The 18,277-nt window shown below is 36.8% G+C and overlaps 2 protein-coding genes and 1 long non-coding RNA gene across 19 annotated transcripts in view; 1 reads left to right on the top strand and 2 right to left on the bottom strand.

The window, feature by feature from the left end:
- tlk1a (tousled-like kinase 1a) overlaps positions 1–6,521 on the bottom strand; it is a 59,967-nt gene extending 53,446 nt beyond the window's left edge. For 3 of the 12 annotated variants that reach the window (XM_005167405.6, XM_005167404.6, XM_021478688.3), the window contains exons 1-2: positions 6,194–6,518; positions 5,614–5,756 (exon numbers count right to left, since the gene is read on the bottom strand). In XM_005167405.6, coding sequence (XP_005167462.1) covers positions 5,614–5,644 — 31 coding nt within the window. In that variant the 5' untranslated portion in view covers positions 5,645–5,756; positions 6,194–6,518. 12 annotated transcript variants of the gene reach the window in all.
- A 5,397-nt stretch (positions 6,522–11,918) lies between these two features.
- mettl8 (methyltransferase 8, methylcytidine) overlaps positions 11,919–18,277 on the bottom strand; it is a 17,339-nt gene continuing 10,980 nt past the window's right edge. For 3 of the 5 annotated variants that reach the window (NM_001007336.1, XM_073911475.1, XM_073911474.1), the window contains 2 exons: positions 17,544–17,609; positions 14,808–15,096 (listed from right to left, as the gene is read on the bottom strand). In NM_001007336.1, coding sequence (NP_001007337.1) covers positions 14,954–15,096; positions 17,544–17,609 — 209 coding nt within the window. In that variant the 3' untranslated portion in view covers positions 14,808–14,953. Of the gene's footprint in view, positions 12,803–12,884; positions 12,935–14,807; positions 15,097–17,543; positions 17,610–18,277 lie in introns of those variants that run through there. The other 2 variants (XM_073911471.1, XM_073911472.1) reach the window with 2 other exon arrangements.
- Positions 12,846–18,277, top strand: part of LOC141376048 (uncharacterized) — a 10,114-nt gene continuing 4,682 nt past the window's right edge. The window contains exons 1-3 of one of the 2 annotated variants that reach the window (XR_012385127.1): positions 12,857–13,090; positions 15,032–15,120; positions 15,252–17,710. This is a non-coding gene — a long non-coding RNA (uncharacterized lncRNA). Of the gene's footprint in view, positions 13,091–15,031; positions 15,121–15,251; positions 17,711–18,277 lie in introns of those variants that run through there. The other variant, XR_012385128.1, reaches the window with a different exon arrangement.

The raw sequence follows: 18,277 nt of genomic DNA, 5'->3' as shown, positions 1-18,277 counted from the left end.
CTAGGTTAATTAGGCAGGTGAGGGTAATTAGGCAAGTTATTGTATAACTGGTTTGTTCTAAAGACAGTAAAAAAATTTAAGTGGCTAATAATGTTGACCTTAAAATGGTTCATAAAAAATTAAAAGCTGCTTTTATTCTAGCCGAAATAAAACAAATAAGATTTTCCCCAGAAGAAAAAAAATATCCAAATAATATAAAATTCTTTAAAAAATAATAATAATTTAAAGGGGGGCTTATAATTCTGACTTCAACTGTACGTTTTCACATTCCGATTCCGATGCCTGATTATTAAATTGCTAAAATGAATATAATTGAATGAAATATTGAGTTCTTTGGAAGAGTGTACACTACCTAACAAAAGTCTTGCCATCGATCCCAGTTGTAAAAGCAACAAATAATAACTTGACTTCTAGTTGACCGTTTGGAAAAGTGGCAGACGGTAATTTTCTGACATTTGTGCTGCCCATTACACTACAAACCACAGGAGAGGGCGAATTCTTCAGCAGGAGAGCGCTCCTTCTCATACTTCAGCCTCTACATCAAAGTTCCTGAAAGCAAAGAAGGTCATGCTGCTCCAGGACTGGCCAGCCCAGTCACCTGACATTAACATTATTGAGCATGTCTGGGGTTTACGCAAGAACGCTTTCTTTGCCATTCCAGATGACTTTATTAATCAGTGATTTGAGTCATGTCAGAGATGTATGGATGCAGTCCTCCAAGCTCATGATGGAGTCAGACACAATATTCATTCTGTCTCCACTGCAGCAGGACTTTATATTCTATACTGGACATTATTTCTGTTCAGTGACAAGACTTTAGTCTAAGCAAAGTCAGACCTTATTGTCCTAATTAAAAAAAATCAAGGCATGATCATATTTTATTTTGGTAAAATAAGTGTAATCTAGAGGCCTTTGCCTTTCATATAAGCCACTTCTGATACAAAATTATGAATTATAAGACAAGTTGTTATTCGTTGTTCATAAAACTTGGATAGCGACAAGACCTTTGTCAGGTAGTGTACTTGCATCATGAGGCTATTATAGTGTTAAAATGATCTTAAAATGACAATAATATTAATATACCTAAATATCGTTAGACTCATTGGAAAACAATAAAACACTGTTTATTACACTTGTACCTTTTTCTTTACTGTATTTATCTATGTTTGTAGATTGTTTATCATTTTATTCAGATACACGCCCCTACCGAATTATCCCGATCAATGTACAATTAAAAAATCTTTCTGCATAGGAATATTCGAGTCATCTGATAAACTTGTATTCATATCAGAGAATAGCAAAATATCGCGATTACATTTTTCCAATATTTTCGTGCAGCCCTTTACTAGATCAATGTATCGTTACAAAGGATATGACATGACTTATATCGTGATTCAAGACATACAGTTGAAGTCAGAATTGCTACCCTCCCTCCCCCCTCTATGTTTTATTTCCCAATTTCTGTTTGACAGAGAGAAGACTTTTCCAGCGTATTTCTAAACCTAATAGTCTTAATGACTCATCTCTAATAACTGATTTATTTTATCTTTGTCATGATGACAGTAAATAATATTTGATTAGACATTTGTCAAGACTCTACTATTCAATAAAGTGGCATTTAAAGGTTTAACAAGGTTAATTAAGTTAATATAATCAGGGTAATTAGGCAAGTCATTGTATAACAGTGGTTCTGTAGACAATCTGAAAAAAATATTGCTTAAGGGGGCTAATAATATTGACCTTAAAATGCTTTTTAAAAAATTTAAAACTGCTTTTATTCTAGCTGAAATAAAACAAATAAGCCGTTCTCCAGAAGAAAAAATATTATAGGAAATACTGTGAAAAAAACATTTTCTTTGTTAAACTTTATTTGGGAAATATTTGAAAAAAATAAATAAACAAAATAACTGGAGGACTAACAATTTCGACTTCAACTGTATATCATTCTGAAGGATATGACATGACTTATATTGTGATGTGAGATTTTTGTCATATCGCCCAGCCTTATTACAGCATGACTCAAACACAAGCCATCTAAAGTAAAGGACTCAATAGGTGATACTCAGAGCTCCCTCTTGCTCTTTGTCCTTTTTTCACTCTCTGGTGAAGAGGCATCATTTCCTTGACATTCTGCACGGGTCTCCTGCTCTCAGGCCCCTGCACAAGCACCCGGGTGAACCCTTACAATGCAGAGATGTCATTTTAGCTTTCTGCTCCTCACAACCACAGTGTCCACCTGTTTTTGACACATACTTGTGCTGTCAATCAATAACACCTACTTTTAGATGGATTTTATGCCAGCCCACACACACACACACACACACACACAATATATATATATATATATATATATATATATATATATATATATATATATATATATATATATATATATATATATATATATATATATATATATATATATATATATATATATATATGGAAAAAAATGTAATCGCAATATTATATTTGTCGGCTATATGAATATAATTTCACAAGAGGTTTTTTTTTACTATTTTTAAATTATTGATCACTTTAGATTTTTCCAGAAGAAGAAAAAAATAGGAAATACTGTGAAACTGTCCTTGCTCTGTTAAACATAATTTGGGAAGTATTTAAGAAATAAAAAAGTTAATAAAAAAAATAAATTAATTAATAAAGCTCAGAAGGACTATTAATTTTGATTTTAACTGTAAATCGTAACCAAGGATATGACACGACTTGTATCGTGATATGAGATTTTTGTCATATCGCCCAGCCCTATTACAGCTACATTTTTATTTTGCAGGAGAGTTCAACTGCACAAAATACAAATTACAAGCACAGAAGTCTACAAAGACACAATTCAAACACACTGTGTTTCATGGTTTAATTGAAATCCAACAATATTGAGGTAGAGAAACTCAATTATCACTATATAATCTTCACTGTATAAATATTTAAATACAATTAATCTGTTAAAGCTACAAACTTAATAACTTCTTGGTGGACGTCGGCTTGAAATCACACTCACAGGTCTTAAAAAACACATCCAAGTGAAAATCTTTCACTCGATTAGAGTTAAACTTGGAATTGACTCCATAAATCATGTTCTGAACTGCGGTAACTGGTTATTATAAACCCAACTCAACATTATCGATTACTGCATTGCAATCTATCCATCTATCAATCCATCCATCCATCCATGACTTGATTGGCTACAGAACAAACTGTATTGTTGTCAAATGGCTTGCCCAGTTAACCTAATTAACCTTGTTAAGCCATTAAATTACACTTAAAGTCATCTATCCATCTATCTATCTATCTATCTATCTATCTATCTATCTATCTGAGACCTTGTACATAAATTAACACTGCTGCTAATGCATCAGAGTGACCAGACTTCTTGTTATCTTTCATCCATTATCCCTGGTCAGATGGTAAAATAGTCTTGATAAAAACAATACAAAAGTTATACAACAAAGCAAACATAAAACAGCACTAAAATTGACATAGATACCCAAATCCCATTAAACAGTGTATATAGACAAACTATAACACCAACACTGCGTAAAAGAGACCAGATACCGATGATGAAACAGTATACTGTGAAGCCCCAATACATATACATCCATAACCATTCAAACAATACAAAAGTAACATGTAACTATCAAAATTTAGATTTTACAACAACTAGGAAGATCCATACTTTCATACAAAATAAATAACAACTGATTATATTATTATTTCTGGCTAATGAGCTGTCCTCAGGTTCTGGCAGTGCTCCACCACAGTGCTATTTATTTTTGCAGCTCAACAGCTCTTGAGAGGTTCTCACCTAAACACGTCCCTTGGGGAATATCACTTATCCTGGGTCTCTTTGCAATGAAAACAACACGTGCAACAAAAAATAATAATAAGCATGGAAACAGCACAGTAAGATTGAGGTAAAGTTGGTTTTATATTTGCACACTTGTTCAGTGACAACTTGTGACATTCTCCCTATATTATTTACCATGGTACTTTGAATATTCAGCTTGAAATCACATGCAAGTATGACTTCAAAACAACATTAGCACTATTTATATAACTGTGAACAATATTGTACTTGGTAGTCATTTGGCTGCTAATATGATTTTGCTATTTAGAATTTGCAAAGAATCAGTTTCTGAAATTATATTATTAAGGAGAAAGTCTGAATTAGGCATGGGTTGGTGGAATATTCTGATGGTATGATAACCCTGGATAAAATTACGGTATTGTGATTACTGCTCCAAAATGGGTTCTTTTTAAATGTCTGGGTAAAAAAAACAACAACAACTTTTTTCACCCATTGAACACAAAATATTGTATTTTAAGAAATATTTAAAATATTTTGGACCACTAGCTTTTGATGTGGAGTAGGCATGGGGTGATAACCGTTTTCAAGGTATACCACGATTTGGAAAAGTGAAGGTTTTAAAACCGCCAAAATTTTCTGTAATATAAATAAAAAAATGTTTTTAGGACAACAGTAGAAAAAAATATCCAGTGACGGCATTTTAAATTGTAAAAAAATCTGTGTTTTTGAAATTAATGAAGAAAGCAGAAGTCAATGATTAATTTGAATTACTCAGCCTGACATGTTTACTTCTCCAAAATATTATAAATCTTTCAAAAAGTAAAATGTATTTGTTTATTTTTTTACCCAGACATTTAAAAAGAATATATTTTAGAGTAGTAATCACAATACTGTGAAATCGTGATATTTTTATCAAAGGTTATCATACCGACAGAATCTTATACCGGCCCATGCCTAACATGGAGGTTCCTTTTTTTATTGGAAGTACAGTTGGCCTAAAAAAAAACTAAATAAAATAGGTGTGAAAAACATGTAAAAATAAAAAAATAAAATTGTACACATACCTTAAGAACGGTTTAACGTTTATGGAGGTAAAATTGGTTTATGGAGGTAAAGTTGGTTTAATATTCGTATTTTCAGACATTCTCCTTAATAATATAATTTCAGAAAAGTATTCTTTGCAAATTCTAAATAGGGAAATCATATTAGCAATCAATGATTATTAAAGTACAGCATTGTTTACAGTCAATTAGATAGTGCTAATTAGGTTTTGAAGTCATATTTGCATGCTAATCCAATTCAAATTAAACAATAAAGAGACAGTTAAATGAACGAATGTGCAAATATTAAACCAACTTAACCTCAATAAACTGGTTATCAGCCCATACATATTCCAAGTGTGCGAATATTAAACCATCTTTACCAGAATCACAGCAAGGAAGATCTCTTTCAGGTGTGCTGACAGACAAATGCATTAGTTTTAGAATGTAATGCTCGGTGACAGGATGAAAGGTCAGTTGTGGGGACTGACAGAACTTGACAACTGGCCAACCACTCCTCCAATAATATCCTAAATGCCATATGGGTGGAAGTGGACGACACCTTAAAGCAGGCACGGTGCCAAAGTTGCACTCATTACAGCAAAGCATAAACCCAAAACTGATAGAATAACATCTCTGTATAACTGTGTTTGACATAATATCACGTGAAAACATTAAAATCTTACTTTCATCAACGACTTTGCGTGAAAAGTTCACAAAACGCGCGGAAATGAAAGGCGGAAAACAACAAACCCATTTGCTCCATCGGCGACCCTGCCATCATGAACCCAGTCTCCAAGTCTCACTCCTGCTCACTAAAATCCCCAACTCCAGCGTCCAAAATCGACAGTTTTCAACTTAAACGTGATTTCACGTCACAAGACGACGCGTGTATGCTGGAAAAGAGCAAAAGTACCAGTTAGCGTTTTCTTTACTTCTTATTTTGGAGCTTTTGCAGTGTAGAATAGTAGGAGCACAAGATGCTAATTAGAGCCGAGATGCTAACCTCAGGTGGATAGGGCTTACGTGCTAAATAGCTTATTGCTACCAGGCTAGAAGCTACTTTCCACGATTTGATTTTGACAGCACAAGCTAAGCGGCTAACTAGCCGCGAAACCAACACGTTAGCATGCTAAGTGGCTAACACGCCTGTCAGCATCCATAGAGCCAGCTAACTTTAGCTGGAAACGGCTAAAAAGCTAGCCGGCTAACATTATAACTCATAGCCCAAGTCGGTCGAGTAATTTTAACCTCATTTTAACGCAACATCCAGCTGGATCTATCGTGTCATGCAAAAGTAGAAACTTATGGGAACAAAACAAGCACACTTTACCTTGTTTCGCTGGTGCGGGCGGCGCGGTGTGTGTGAAAGCGGCGCCGGGGACGCGCTCGAGAGCCGCTGCTGCTACTGGAGCCAAGATGGCGCCCCCTCCAAACTTCCACTGCTACTTTGCGCACTCATCCAGGCACTTTAGAGAACCACAGAGCAAAACATCAATCAACTGTCCACGCAAACGACATCAGACAAAATGTGGGAGGTTAAGTGAATGATGGTGTGTTTTTTTTCCCAGTCTCATCTGGAGAGGAGGGGCTGTCAACACTACACTCGGGACAGACACACACAAACCTTCATCGCCCTCTGCAGTGCGTCCAGAAGCTCTGAAGAGGAGAAAAAGAAGACATCAAACTGCTCTCATGAAAAGTCTATCGCGATATTTGACACTCGTCCTGTTCAGATGAGATGCTGAGAGACATGAAATCACTGTCCCTTTCCATCACTCACTATGCATATGATTATATGTGTCTGACAGACAGAAATGCACTCAAACAGTCAAAATTAATCCCCATGCAGTGTATTTAGTGCTTTCAATTAGCTTACACTGCATATAAGTTGAAAACATAACAACACTGGAAAATATTCGAGTATAAAGAAGGTGTAACACTTTCTACAGTCCAAGAAAATTGGATTAAAGGGATAGTTGACCCAAAAATGTACTCATATACTTTCCCAAGTGGTTATAAACAGAGTTGCCAACTCTCACGCATTTGAGTCACGCAATTGATCGTATTCTCACGCTCTCACGCCACACATCACTTTTCTCACGCAGTAAAATCATCTCCGTGAAACATTCCCTTATAATAAAGACGATTTTAAAGACGTTTATCGTTATATAAAGATGTTATTCTCTGTGGAACCGAACTAACACTGGTGAAAGCAATGTAATCAAAAACAAACTGACGCATGCACTCAGAAATCATACCAGCGCGCCTCTCGCACCGCTCCTGCATAAAGGGCCATGAAACCCCCTCGTTTCAGCAGGGTGCTTTCACACCTCTACTTTGAAAAAAGTCAGAAAAGTGGGCGTGTCCAGCTCTGTTTAGGGGGGAGTGTCTGAGGAAGAAAAGAGGCAGGGTGTGGGAGTGTCTATTTGGGTGCGCTGAGTTTCAGAGTCAAAACACACACACAGGGGACAAAGTGACTGTGTTTACATGGACATCTGTAGTCGAATTATTTGCCAAATTATTAAATGGTGGACTTTAACTGCAGTTTGGCTCTTTCATTCAGGGAATTCATTCATGTCCCTCGCGACAAACGAGATATTTGATTCGAGGAACTGCTCTAAGCGTGTATTTTTCATGCAATAATTGAGACCGCACGGCGAATGAAAGACAAAAACCCTCAGCATTTCCCGGAAACTTAGATGCACATGGCAGGTAGAGTCAAAAAGCTGCGTGTGTTATTCCGGTCACAAAATGCGGTGAAAATCCTACACGAGGTTAAAGTTTGGTTGTTGTTCTAACATGTTTACACTCGGTGCAATAGTTAGTTCGATACGAACAAACTGAATAAACAAAGAGCGCTGGCCGCTCACTTACCAAATCTGTAGAGACAGGACAATCACCAGCAACTAGAGCCGCGTCTTTATTAAGAGGAGACTACAAGCGAATCTGGATCTCAGAGTTTGCAGATGAGAACAGCTCTCAGGTAAACAATAATCCTCCTTAGACACGTAAGTTGTTGTTGTCGAGCGTCGCGTACACTGTTAATCCACACGTGACTCCAGATGAGCTCTCACAGAGAGAAAATGAAAACGAAACTGAACTGCAGCAAACTATAAAAGCAACACTTCACGCTTGTTTTGCCAACACAACGTGGCGTCTCTGCCGTCTAAACACTGTGACAGTAATGAATATTAATGAAGTTGCACAATAGAGCGCGCTGATTGGTTTGAACCAAGCTTTACTCATGCATTAATGCAGCACACTGTAAGACGTAATAAGACACACTCTGGCACAGACGTCCAGTCTGCACGCTGGAATACACGCTATTATGTCATGACCGTGACGCAGCTTCAAAAATTTGTTTCAAGCCGGAAGTATACGAATTTGCTTGAAATAACGCAAAAACAACCAATTTACACTTTTTAGTGAAATATAGGTGTCCATATAGTGTTTTTAGCAGTGTGGGACACATATACGACTGTCAACAGCTCAAAAAATGTGTTTGGGTGTTTCGTGACCCTTTAAGCTGGAATTACACTCGCGCCTGGCGCCGCATCGCACACCTCCGCTGACTGCGTGCGCCCCTCACGAAACGGCCGAGGCTTTTATACTCGCCGCGTTCGCCATTGTGATATTCTTTAAAACGACAGGAGGCAGTCAAAAGAAACCCACCTTAAAATCCGACGGATAAACAGAGAACTAGGAACTTTCCGGAAGTACGTCATATCATAATGTCGTTCAATATTTTTAAACTAAGTATTTTCATTGTTTTTATAAATTATTTTTATCTCCCGAGCGAGCAAGCACGCGTATGTGTGTGTGTGTGTGAATGAGAGAGCGTGATGCTGTGTTTAGCTTGATTGGTGGACTTTTATTTTACCTTCTTTCTTTCCAAGCGTTCCAGCTCCTCCTTCTGGAAGTGTTTCTCTCGTTCGATCCTCTGTTTCTCTGCTTCTTCTCGGGCTTGGGATTCAGCTTGTTCTCGCTGCCAAAGACACATAAAACCACATCATACATTTCTTTATTACACATCTCTAAAATACCTAAAAGTCTAGTGCCTTGTCACATATGGGACCCCACGTTTGGCTGGTTAGTGTGGTCCAATAATGTCTTTTGACCATGTCCAGTCAGCTGTGTTATCAGTGGTTATCAGCTGATAGATATGGGCCAGTAGGGGCCTTCCAAGCAGTAAATGTCGCTCAGAAGGCTGTTATCATCCATTCACATTGTCAGCTATACTAATAGAGAAGAATCCAGATCTGTTTTTACATTACTGTGACGGTTAAGGTAGGCATTAACAAAATGTAATTATTGGGAAATTTAATAAATAATATAAATAATTCTCGTTAACTTCCGGCTGCAGCCGTTTGTGATCTATAGCTGATTAACCATGTGGATGGATGATAACAGCCTCCTGAGCCTACCAGTAGAAAACTATGACATCTCACGGCGTTATCCGTGTTACTGACAGAAATTAAAACTATTATTAAAATATAAGTACTAGATGAAATATTACCTGTTAAAAGTGACAACTAAAAAAAAATTATACAAAATAAAAATTTAATGTAAATATATATATATATATATATATATATATATATATATATATATATATATAAATATATATATATATATATATATATATATATATATATATATATATATATATATATATATATATATATATATATATATATATATATATGAGCAATTCCATGAAAATGTCAACCTTGCCATGAAAAGACAAATGTTTTCACCAAAATAGCAAAACCGTTTCTACATTTTTTGTGCAGGCAAGTGTTTTACAGTACTTTAAAAATACTTAAAAATGTCTCTGTCAATGTTTTCAAACTATTATATTTGATTTACCAAAGTCAAAGAAATGGCAATTTCACATTTGTCACATCCATAACGAAAAAGTGTCACATCCATAACAAAGCTTTTCCCTCAAAAATGCAAAAATGTCAAAATAAAATAAAATCAATCAGTTGTGTTCTATAAAGAGCCAACTCTTAACCTTTTGTTGAGCGTTATTTATTTTGGGTTGTGCAGTTTAATTCACAGAATTTCTACGAAATATGTTGTATACTGTAAACTCGCAGACTTTTTTTGTCACATCCATAACACTTGTTTATTTTCCACATTTAAAGTATAAAAATGTTCACAGATTGAATTTTTTTGATCCCATAACTCTGTGGTTAGTTGTTTTGGAAAATATAAACAGATGGTTCAATATAATGTTAACGTATACTTTCTCTGCTAATTTATGTTTTGAATTTTTACTGCAAATGTCACATCCATAACGCTGGAATCAGCCATATATACATATATATATAAAACAAAAAAGTTAGCGATGTTATTTAATTATAAAATTACAAACATTTTAAAAACTATATTATATTAAAAAATAGACCTACACATATATAAATAAATACTAAAACTAACTAAATAAAGCTATATAGAAATATTAAAAGAATTTATAATATGTGTCATCATTATATAAATGTATATTCATAGAATTTATATTTATAAAAATAAACCGAAAAAAACTAAGAAAAAAACTTTAATTTAATATTTAAACATGCATTTACATGTATACATACATATATAGACCTACAATTAAAATAATAACGGTCTGCATTATGAACAGTGATTCAGCAGGTAAAGAACTTTCAGAATGAATAAAACGTGTGCCTTTTAAAACTTCCCTTTGCTGCCACAAGGTAGAAGCAGATGCCAAATAATTTATAAATACATTTATTCATTTATAAATATAATTTATAAATAAATGCATTGCACAAATATCTTTAACTTCATCCCATAGCTTATATATTAATTTAGGTATATGTCTTAAACTCAAACATTTCTCACCTTTCTACGACAAATCTGACGAGAAACACCTGAGGGAAAAACCTGAGGCACGACTCGAAGCTCTAAAAGATAATATTCACCAAATGAAATGCAACCGGAGAGCAGTTTTTGTGGACTCTCTCTGTCACTCTTTAGTATCCTGTTCTCTGCCATGCCAAAATGAATGAAAGCCCGTCTGGCAGAGTCCACTCCAGCCATAACTCACCTTATATCTGTTATCAAGCATCTAAAAATACAGCTCCTGAGATGAAGAGCATCTGACAGTCAGGGCTAATGATGAAACTTCTGCTCAGACAATGATCTGAGGACAGCAGCGATGTTCACGAGCGAGCTAAATGCTGCATTGTGTAACTCAATGTTAGAGACGCCACTGTTAACTTCATATGTGCTTAAATATCTCTCTGAAATCACGCAAAAGACTTTCAAAGTGCATAAAAGAGTATTAAAAGTTGAGCATGATACGACTTGAATACTAGTTAGCGCCCATAGCTATATACATTAGATGTCGCCTACCCTGATGTTGTCTATTGGAAGGAATGCGTCAATAGAGCCGCCATTTTAGTACAGGGTAACGCTCCTTTGAAATGAACGCCATCTAGCGGTCACATTATCTAATGACTAAATATTATGACAACTTGATTAACTTCTTTTATAAATATATATATAACTTGACATTACTTTTTTTCCTCACCACCATGGTCTTTTTCACAAGACAAAATTTTGTTGTTGGAAACTGTATTTTATATACTTAAATTTGACTTTTGCATGCTAAAAGTACTCGAGTAAGAGACGTTTTACTTGATTTGGGTCATTTAAAAAAAACTCCCTTTGATGTATGTAGCCTACCTGCTGTAGTCAACTTAAAACCTACAGTAGGTTGACATAAAACCAAAACAACACCCATTCTTGTCTTAGGTCATTTTATTTGGCAAATTTTAAAATAACAGTAAGTTTATGACATGTTAAATATATAGTATAATTTGCTGGTTTTAAACATAAGGAATAATAAATATAGTTATGAAACAACCATAACATAACACCAAATGTTGACTAATGAAGGTACATTTATAACAACTATTTATTTGTTAGACTACTGTATTGTCAAACCATGTTGCATACAAATGCATTCAACAGACTTATGACAGTGCATTGCTGTAGAGGACAAATAAAACACGAGACAGGTGTTTAGAAAGAGTAAAGTTTATTTAGTTTGACATGCAAACTTATCTAAACAAGACACACTTTCAGAAAACAGCCCGAAAACATTATAATGCGCGCGCTCGTGAATATAACCCGCGGCTGTCTTCAACTGTTGCCTTTAATAGTCCTTCTTTGCTCAACAGCTCAGCTGAAAAACAAAGCAAAACATTACAACAGTCAGACAGAGAGCAAAGAGCATAGAATTACCAAGAGGGTACACTCTACAATTTGGGAAACAATAACGCGCTTTTTGAATAAATTAAATAAAAACAAGGCAGCTGCTTTCCATCGCGACAGCAATGACGAGCGATCGCGATCACTTCAAAATGGCGGAATCCGGGTCTGTTGCTCTCGGTCATTCTAAGCTCTTTGCATATTTAAATCATAACTGTTACCATGGTTTCTATTTCAAACTATAGTAAACTAAAGTTTGAAACTATAGTTTAAAATAGAAGATGAGTGGGCCTCGCTACTCCCACCCACCATAACCCTCGCAGCGAGGTTCCACTACCGGCCCCCCGTGTTTCCCTGAGGGTCCTCGGGGGTTGTTTGTTCCCTGCCTAGGGCTCAAAGGCCGCCTCGCCCCAGGGAGTGCACGAGAAAACCGGGCGCCAGGCCGTGCCAGTATTCACTGGATGTTGCTCGGCGGCACATTTCGAGCAACAAACACGTAATATTCTTTGCGATGTTGCGTTTATGTACGCAAACCGCAAGGAACTACAGCACAGACGGGCCCGGGTGAAGCATCACGAAGCGGACTTCGTGAGTTTGGCGTAGCTCCACTCGTACCGTCGGTATTGAACTCACCTTGGTCAAGTACAAACAGCTACACCGGGCGAACTGACACCGCTGACAGAGAGCACACGAGCTTTATAGGAATGCATATGCAAATTTTTACAAGGCACGTCACTGTTGTCTCGTTGTCATGGGGAGCGCTGAAGAGGGCTCACCTGATTGGAGCACAGACTCGAGAAACTGCGTCATGGCGAGTTGCCATCTGCTGTGGACAAAAATATATGAAATATATTCAGTATATATTTTTACATTTTTGGTGCTGTGTAATATTCTAAGATGCAGTAGAATATGGAGACAGATGAATATAATTGGATATATGCCGAGCTAGTGTTGTTCCCTAAACTTCCGGTGACCAGTTATTGTGAGTTTTTTTCCACTTTATACGGTTCCTTTTACAGCATCCATGTTGTAATGTAATTAAAATACATTCAGTTAAATAAACTTTGGCATTCGTTTAGTTGTTCAAGCGTAAAACGAGACAAAAGGCCTTTTACTCGCACTCGGCCGTCAGAATCGGCAGGCTAGCGCAGAAGCTCCACTGGGGTAAAATAAATGCTCATATTATAAAGACATGGCGGGAAAAAAATGTAATTTAATGCAGTGCTTCGTGTACAATCTGAGACCCACTTTATATCGGATATCACACAGCCAGTGGAGATCGCTGATTTTTAAAGAAAACAGACCTTACGTGCTGATTTTTCCTTTGGCATATAGTTTGCAGGAAGCGCTTTACTGGCAAATTAAAAGTCCTATATTAGCATGCTTCAGCATATACCCTAAAATCCCAGGATGTCTTTCGAAAAAGAATACGGGATTAACTCCGGCATCCTGGGGTTATTATACCAAATTCACCCACTTGCCTCTGTCCTTCATGGCCTCCCCATATTATAATTGGCTTTATCACTCTGTCTTCTCTGAGGTGTGCGGTCGGCTGCTGTCGCGTCATACAGGTGGATGCTACACTGGTGGTAGATGAGGAGATTGCTACCCAATAAATATCAAACTTGCTAAATTTAATAACAATATTTCCCCTAAATGCTCAGTTTGTACTCAATATGATGAAACACTAAACCATTCATTTTGAGTGTACTTACTGTAAAGTGTTTTGGGTTGACTTTTCCAATTTCATTATATATATATATACTCCAAGCTAAAACCAAAAGTTGGCACGTTGAACGTAAATGAAAAGCTTGTAACCACCATTAACTTCCACAGTAGAGAAAAGAAATGGAAGTCAATGGTTACAGGTTTCCATCATTTTTCAAAATAACCTATTTTGTGTTTAACAGAAGAAAGAAAGTAAAAGAACATGTGAAAGGTGAGCAAATGATGACAGAATTAAAACATTTTTGGGTAAACTATCCCTTTCAATATGTTAATATATACAAATAGACCTGATTTTTAACAGGGATGTTATTTTATTTAAAAAAATATATATTACAACCTCAAGCCTGTCTTAATCTTAAACATACACACACAGAAATAGCATAATTTCACAGTACTTTCCATAAATGTAACGCATTGATTACTTTTTAAGTGACTTAAGAAATTAATTTATTACTTTTAAAAGTAATAACACATATACACTTATTGGCCACTTTATTAGGTACACCTTATTAGTATTGGTTTCGACCCCCTTTTACCTTCATCCTCCGTGGCATAGATTCAACAAGGTACTGGAAATATTCCTCAGAGATTTTGCTTTATATTGACACGAAAGCATCACGCAGTTGCTGCAGATTTGTCGGCTGCACATCCATGATGTGAATCTCCCATTTCACCACATTCCAAAGGTGCTCTATTGGATTGAGCTCTGGAGACTGTGTGGGCCATTTGGCCATGGAGCAATCGCTCACTTTTTTTAATGTCTAATAATCTTGTTTAATCCCGCCCTTTTTCACAGAGCCGTACGACAGAATTTTCGCACACACAAACTCTAGCGTGACCGCAGCTTAAGAGCTTGATTAGCTATCCCAAGTGTGTCTGACTGAGGTAGGAAGTAAACTTTGCAGGACACCGGCCCTCCAGAACCGAGTCTGGACATCCCTGCTTTAGGCAAATCACTGAGAAAGCACCAATCAGAGGCCTCATTTTTATGACACCATCATGTAGACTTCTTACAAAGTATTTTAAAACTACAAGCCCAAATACAAATAATAAAATACTATTAGAAATACTGTCCATCCCTGCTTCTCAGTCTAAAAAGAGTTCGTTTAATTGTTCATCATTTCTCTGGTTTGCGGTATTTGCTCTGCATCCACACTCTGTGCATCAGTATCTTCTTCCCTCTGTTCACCTGCAGCCTCCTGTCCTCCAGATTCTGAAGCTCCTCCAATCCAGCAGCAGAAAACAGATCATGAACCTCGTCTGTGGACAGATCAGGATTTACAAGTAAGTGTTTATGCCAGACTCAAATGGTTCTGTATTAAGAACTTTGACCCTTGTGTGCTGTTGGGGATGTTTTCATGCACTCTGGAGTGATTTTGAGTCCTAATTTGGCCACAACTTTCTCTGTGTTTCAGCAAATTGATTTTTGACACACATTTTGGGAAACTGCTTTGGAAAACTCAACAATTCACTCTGGGCAAATTGACTACCCTTTCATTATGTTGGTGGCTTTTTTTGCCCCATTGACTTCCATTAGAATTGCATGTTTGTATTGCAAATAAATGATACAATATTAATATACATTTATTGTTGCTGGTTTGCTCTGAAGAGGTACATTTTAAAATGTATGCTACTGATCATCAGTTGCAGTGCAAAAAAAAGCTTAGTTTCTGGCTTTATATGGAGCTATATAGAGAGTATAGTTTGTAAGAGAGGAAACCTTTGCAAACTTTCCTTGATTTGCCTGGGAAAATCTAAATACGCAGCTCAGCTCTCAGAACATAGTAACCATAGTCATTGTATTTATGCATGCATACTATAATTTGCTGTTGTTGTGAATTTCTGTAGTCTGGCTCACGGCACCAAACTGTTGTGAAATTCTAAGACGAGCCCAAAAAAACCAGGGAGAACTTTTGGTATCTTCAAAGCAGAATCCTTTTAATAAGAAGAACTTGGCGTCGCTGTGGCGTCATCAAAAGAAACTCTCAATTGGTACAACAGACACACCGCATACTTCCATACTATATAGTACGCTAAAATCAGTATGTGAGCCGAGTAGTATGTCCGAATTCATAGAATTCGAAAATCAGTATGCGAGAAGTACCCGGATGACTTACTACTTCCGGCGAGATTCTAGTGTGCGCATCCAATGCATGCTTAGCTATCCCATGTCACGTGACCATGACAAAATGGCGGATGTAGTACGTCCGAATTCCATTCATACTTTTCACATTCATATTGTATAGAACGTACTTTTCTAACGGTCGAGTAGTACGTTTAAATTCAAATGCAGTACCTACTGTGTAGTAGGCGGTTTCTGAAGCAGTTTAAATACATTTGATACATGTAGGTGGGGACAGTCTAAGGGTGCTTTCACATCTGTAGTTCGCTTCATTTGGTCCGGAGCAAGGGCAATAAATGATACATTGTTGCATTTTCTGCCGTCTTTGGGTCGTTTTCACACCACACTGCTGGCTTTGGTCTGAACCAGTTGAAAAGAACCAAAATTCAGTCATGTAACAAAATCCACATCTGTCATTGGCCAGATGTTGTTGAACTTAGTTCCTAAACTGCTTATCGATTGGTCAGATTTCACGTGCGGGAAAATGCCAGTGAACACCCGCAGGTAAACAAAACCTTTTACTCTGGAGGGACGACTGCGCTGGCTGATTGTATCCCTGCTTTAGACAAACTATACATTTCGAAAATAAAGCGCGGCCGCGGCTGGAAAACAGTGTTTAATGCATCACTCGTCACTTCAGGAGGAGCTGTGAATTAATTTAGCTAAACTGCGACATGGTCATTTTGTGGAAATATTACCAACGATCCATCAGGTAATGTTTTCCCCTCTCTCTCTCTGTTGGTAAAGCGCTGTCAACATATCCCATAATGCACAGCGCATTGGCCTACAGCAGCTGAATTAGTCCAAAACGCGCAGTACTTTTTCCTGTTGGACCTGTTTTAGTACGGATCATATTCTCACCACAAACGAACCGCTCCAGGGTTCATTTGAAAGCGTACCGAGACCACCTCTTCAAGCAGGTCTCGGTATGCTTATTTGGTCCGCTTTTGGTGCGCACTCGAGTACGATTGCTGCATTCTCACCTGCCCAAACGAACCGCACCAAAAGGGGAAACGAACTCTAGTGCGATTCAATCGAACTAAATAAGGCAGGTGTGAAAGCACACTTAAACAAAGCATGCAAATGAAGTCCTGTTGTCGGCAGGGTAACATGCCTTTGCAGGCCCAATCTCATCAGCATATAAGTACCCATTCACCATACATTTAACATTAAAACAGTGTGCAAATGAAGTTCTGGAGACAGAAACCGGACGATCAGTTGACCGACTGGAGAAAACGATAGACACAGCCGTGCTGTAAAACTGACAATTTGCATTACTTTGGAGACCATCAGGGCTCAGGAAACCAAGACATTTTAAGGTCTGTCACACCCTAAAAACAACTTTTCAGTTATATACAGATAGTATAAATTTATATTCCCACACTGTTTTACTTCATAGAACTCCATATAAAACCCAGAAACCTGTTTCTGCACAGGTCTGGTGCCAACTGATGATCAACAGTAAAAATAAAAAAAATTTCCCTCTTCCCAGCAGAGAAAACCACCAACAATCAAGAATGCATGAGTATATGGTGTCATGGAGTTTCGATTTAAAAATGTCTGAAATCTGCTGAAATGTTTTTACCTTTAGTAAAGAAATACACACAGGTTCCATCCTGTCGAGAATAGAAGTTTTCAGACAAACACTGACCTGTAGAATGTCAATCAGAAATGGTTGTAAATCAAAAAGACAAATAGATCACAATTAAGTATTGTAAGTACACAATTAAGCATATTAATTTTAATAAAATAAAAAAAAAAAAAAAAGAGTACTTTCATGCATTCCCGGCAAAAAGGATATCAAATCTGTCACTGGGGCAGTACCCTTTCAAAATATAACTTTTTTTAGGTACTAATATGTACTTTTAAAATACTATATGGAAGCTTCACATACTAATATGTACACCTAAAATACCTATATGGATCATTTAGGTTATGTTTATGCCCTTTAAGTACACAAGTGTGGCTTTTAAATAGGTACCACCCCAGTGACAGCTTTTGTACCTTCATTTTTGAGAGTGTGATGTTAAAATCTGTTTATGTTTTGACATATAGGTTTAACAAATTCCAGTATTTTAAATTGCGCAAACTAATGTACAGTTGAAGACCAAATTATCATTGATATTCAAATATTTACTAAGTGATTTTACAGAGCGATAATATTTCCTATTACATTTTTGCATTTGGAGAAATACTTCACAGCAGACACAGGATGTCAACATGACATCAGATTGACGTTGTACCACAGTCTCATGGGGACAGTGCATTTTGTTTGGAAATGAGAAATCGTGTTGACGTTAACGTACAACCTAAAATCAA

The sequence above is a fragment of the Danio rerio genome, chromosome 9 (genome assembly GCF_049306965.1).
Source record: "Danio rerio strain Tuebingen ecotype United States chromosome 9, GRCz12tu, whole genome shotgun sequence".
Lineage (NCBI taxonomy): Eukaryota > Metazoa > Chordata > Actinopteri > Cypriniformes > Danionidae > Danio > Danio rerio.
This window is presented reverse-complemented; position numbering and strand designations above follow the sequence as displayed.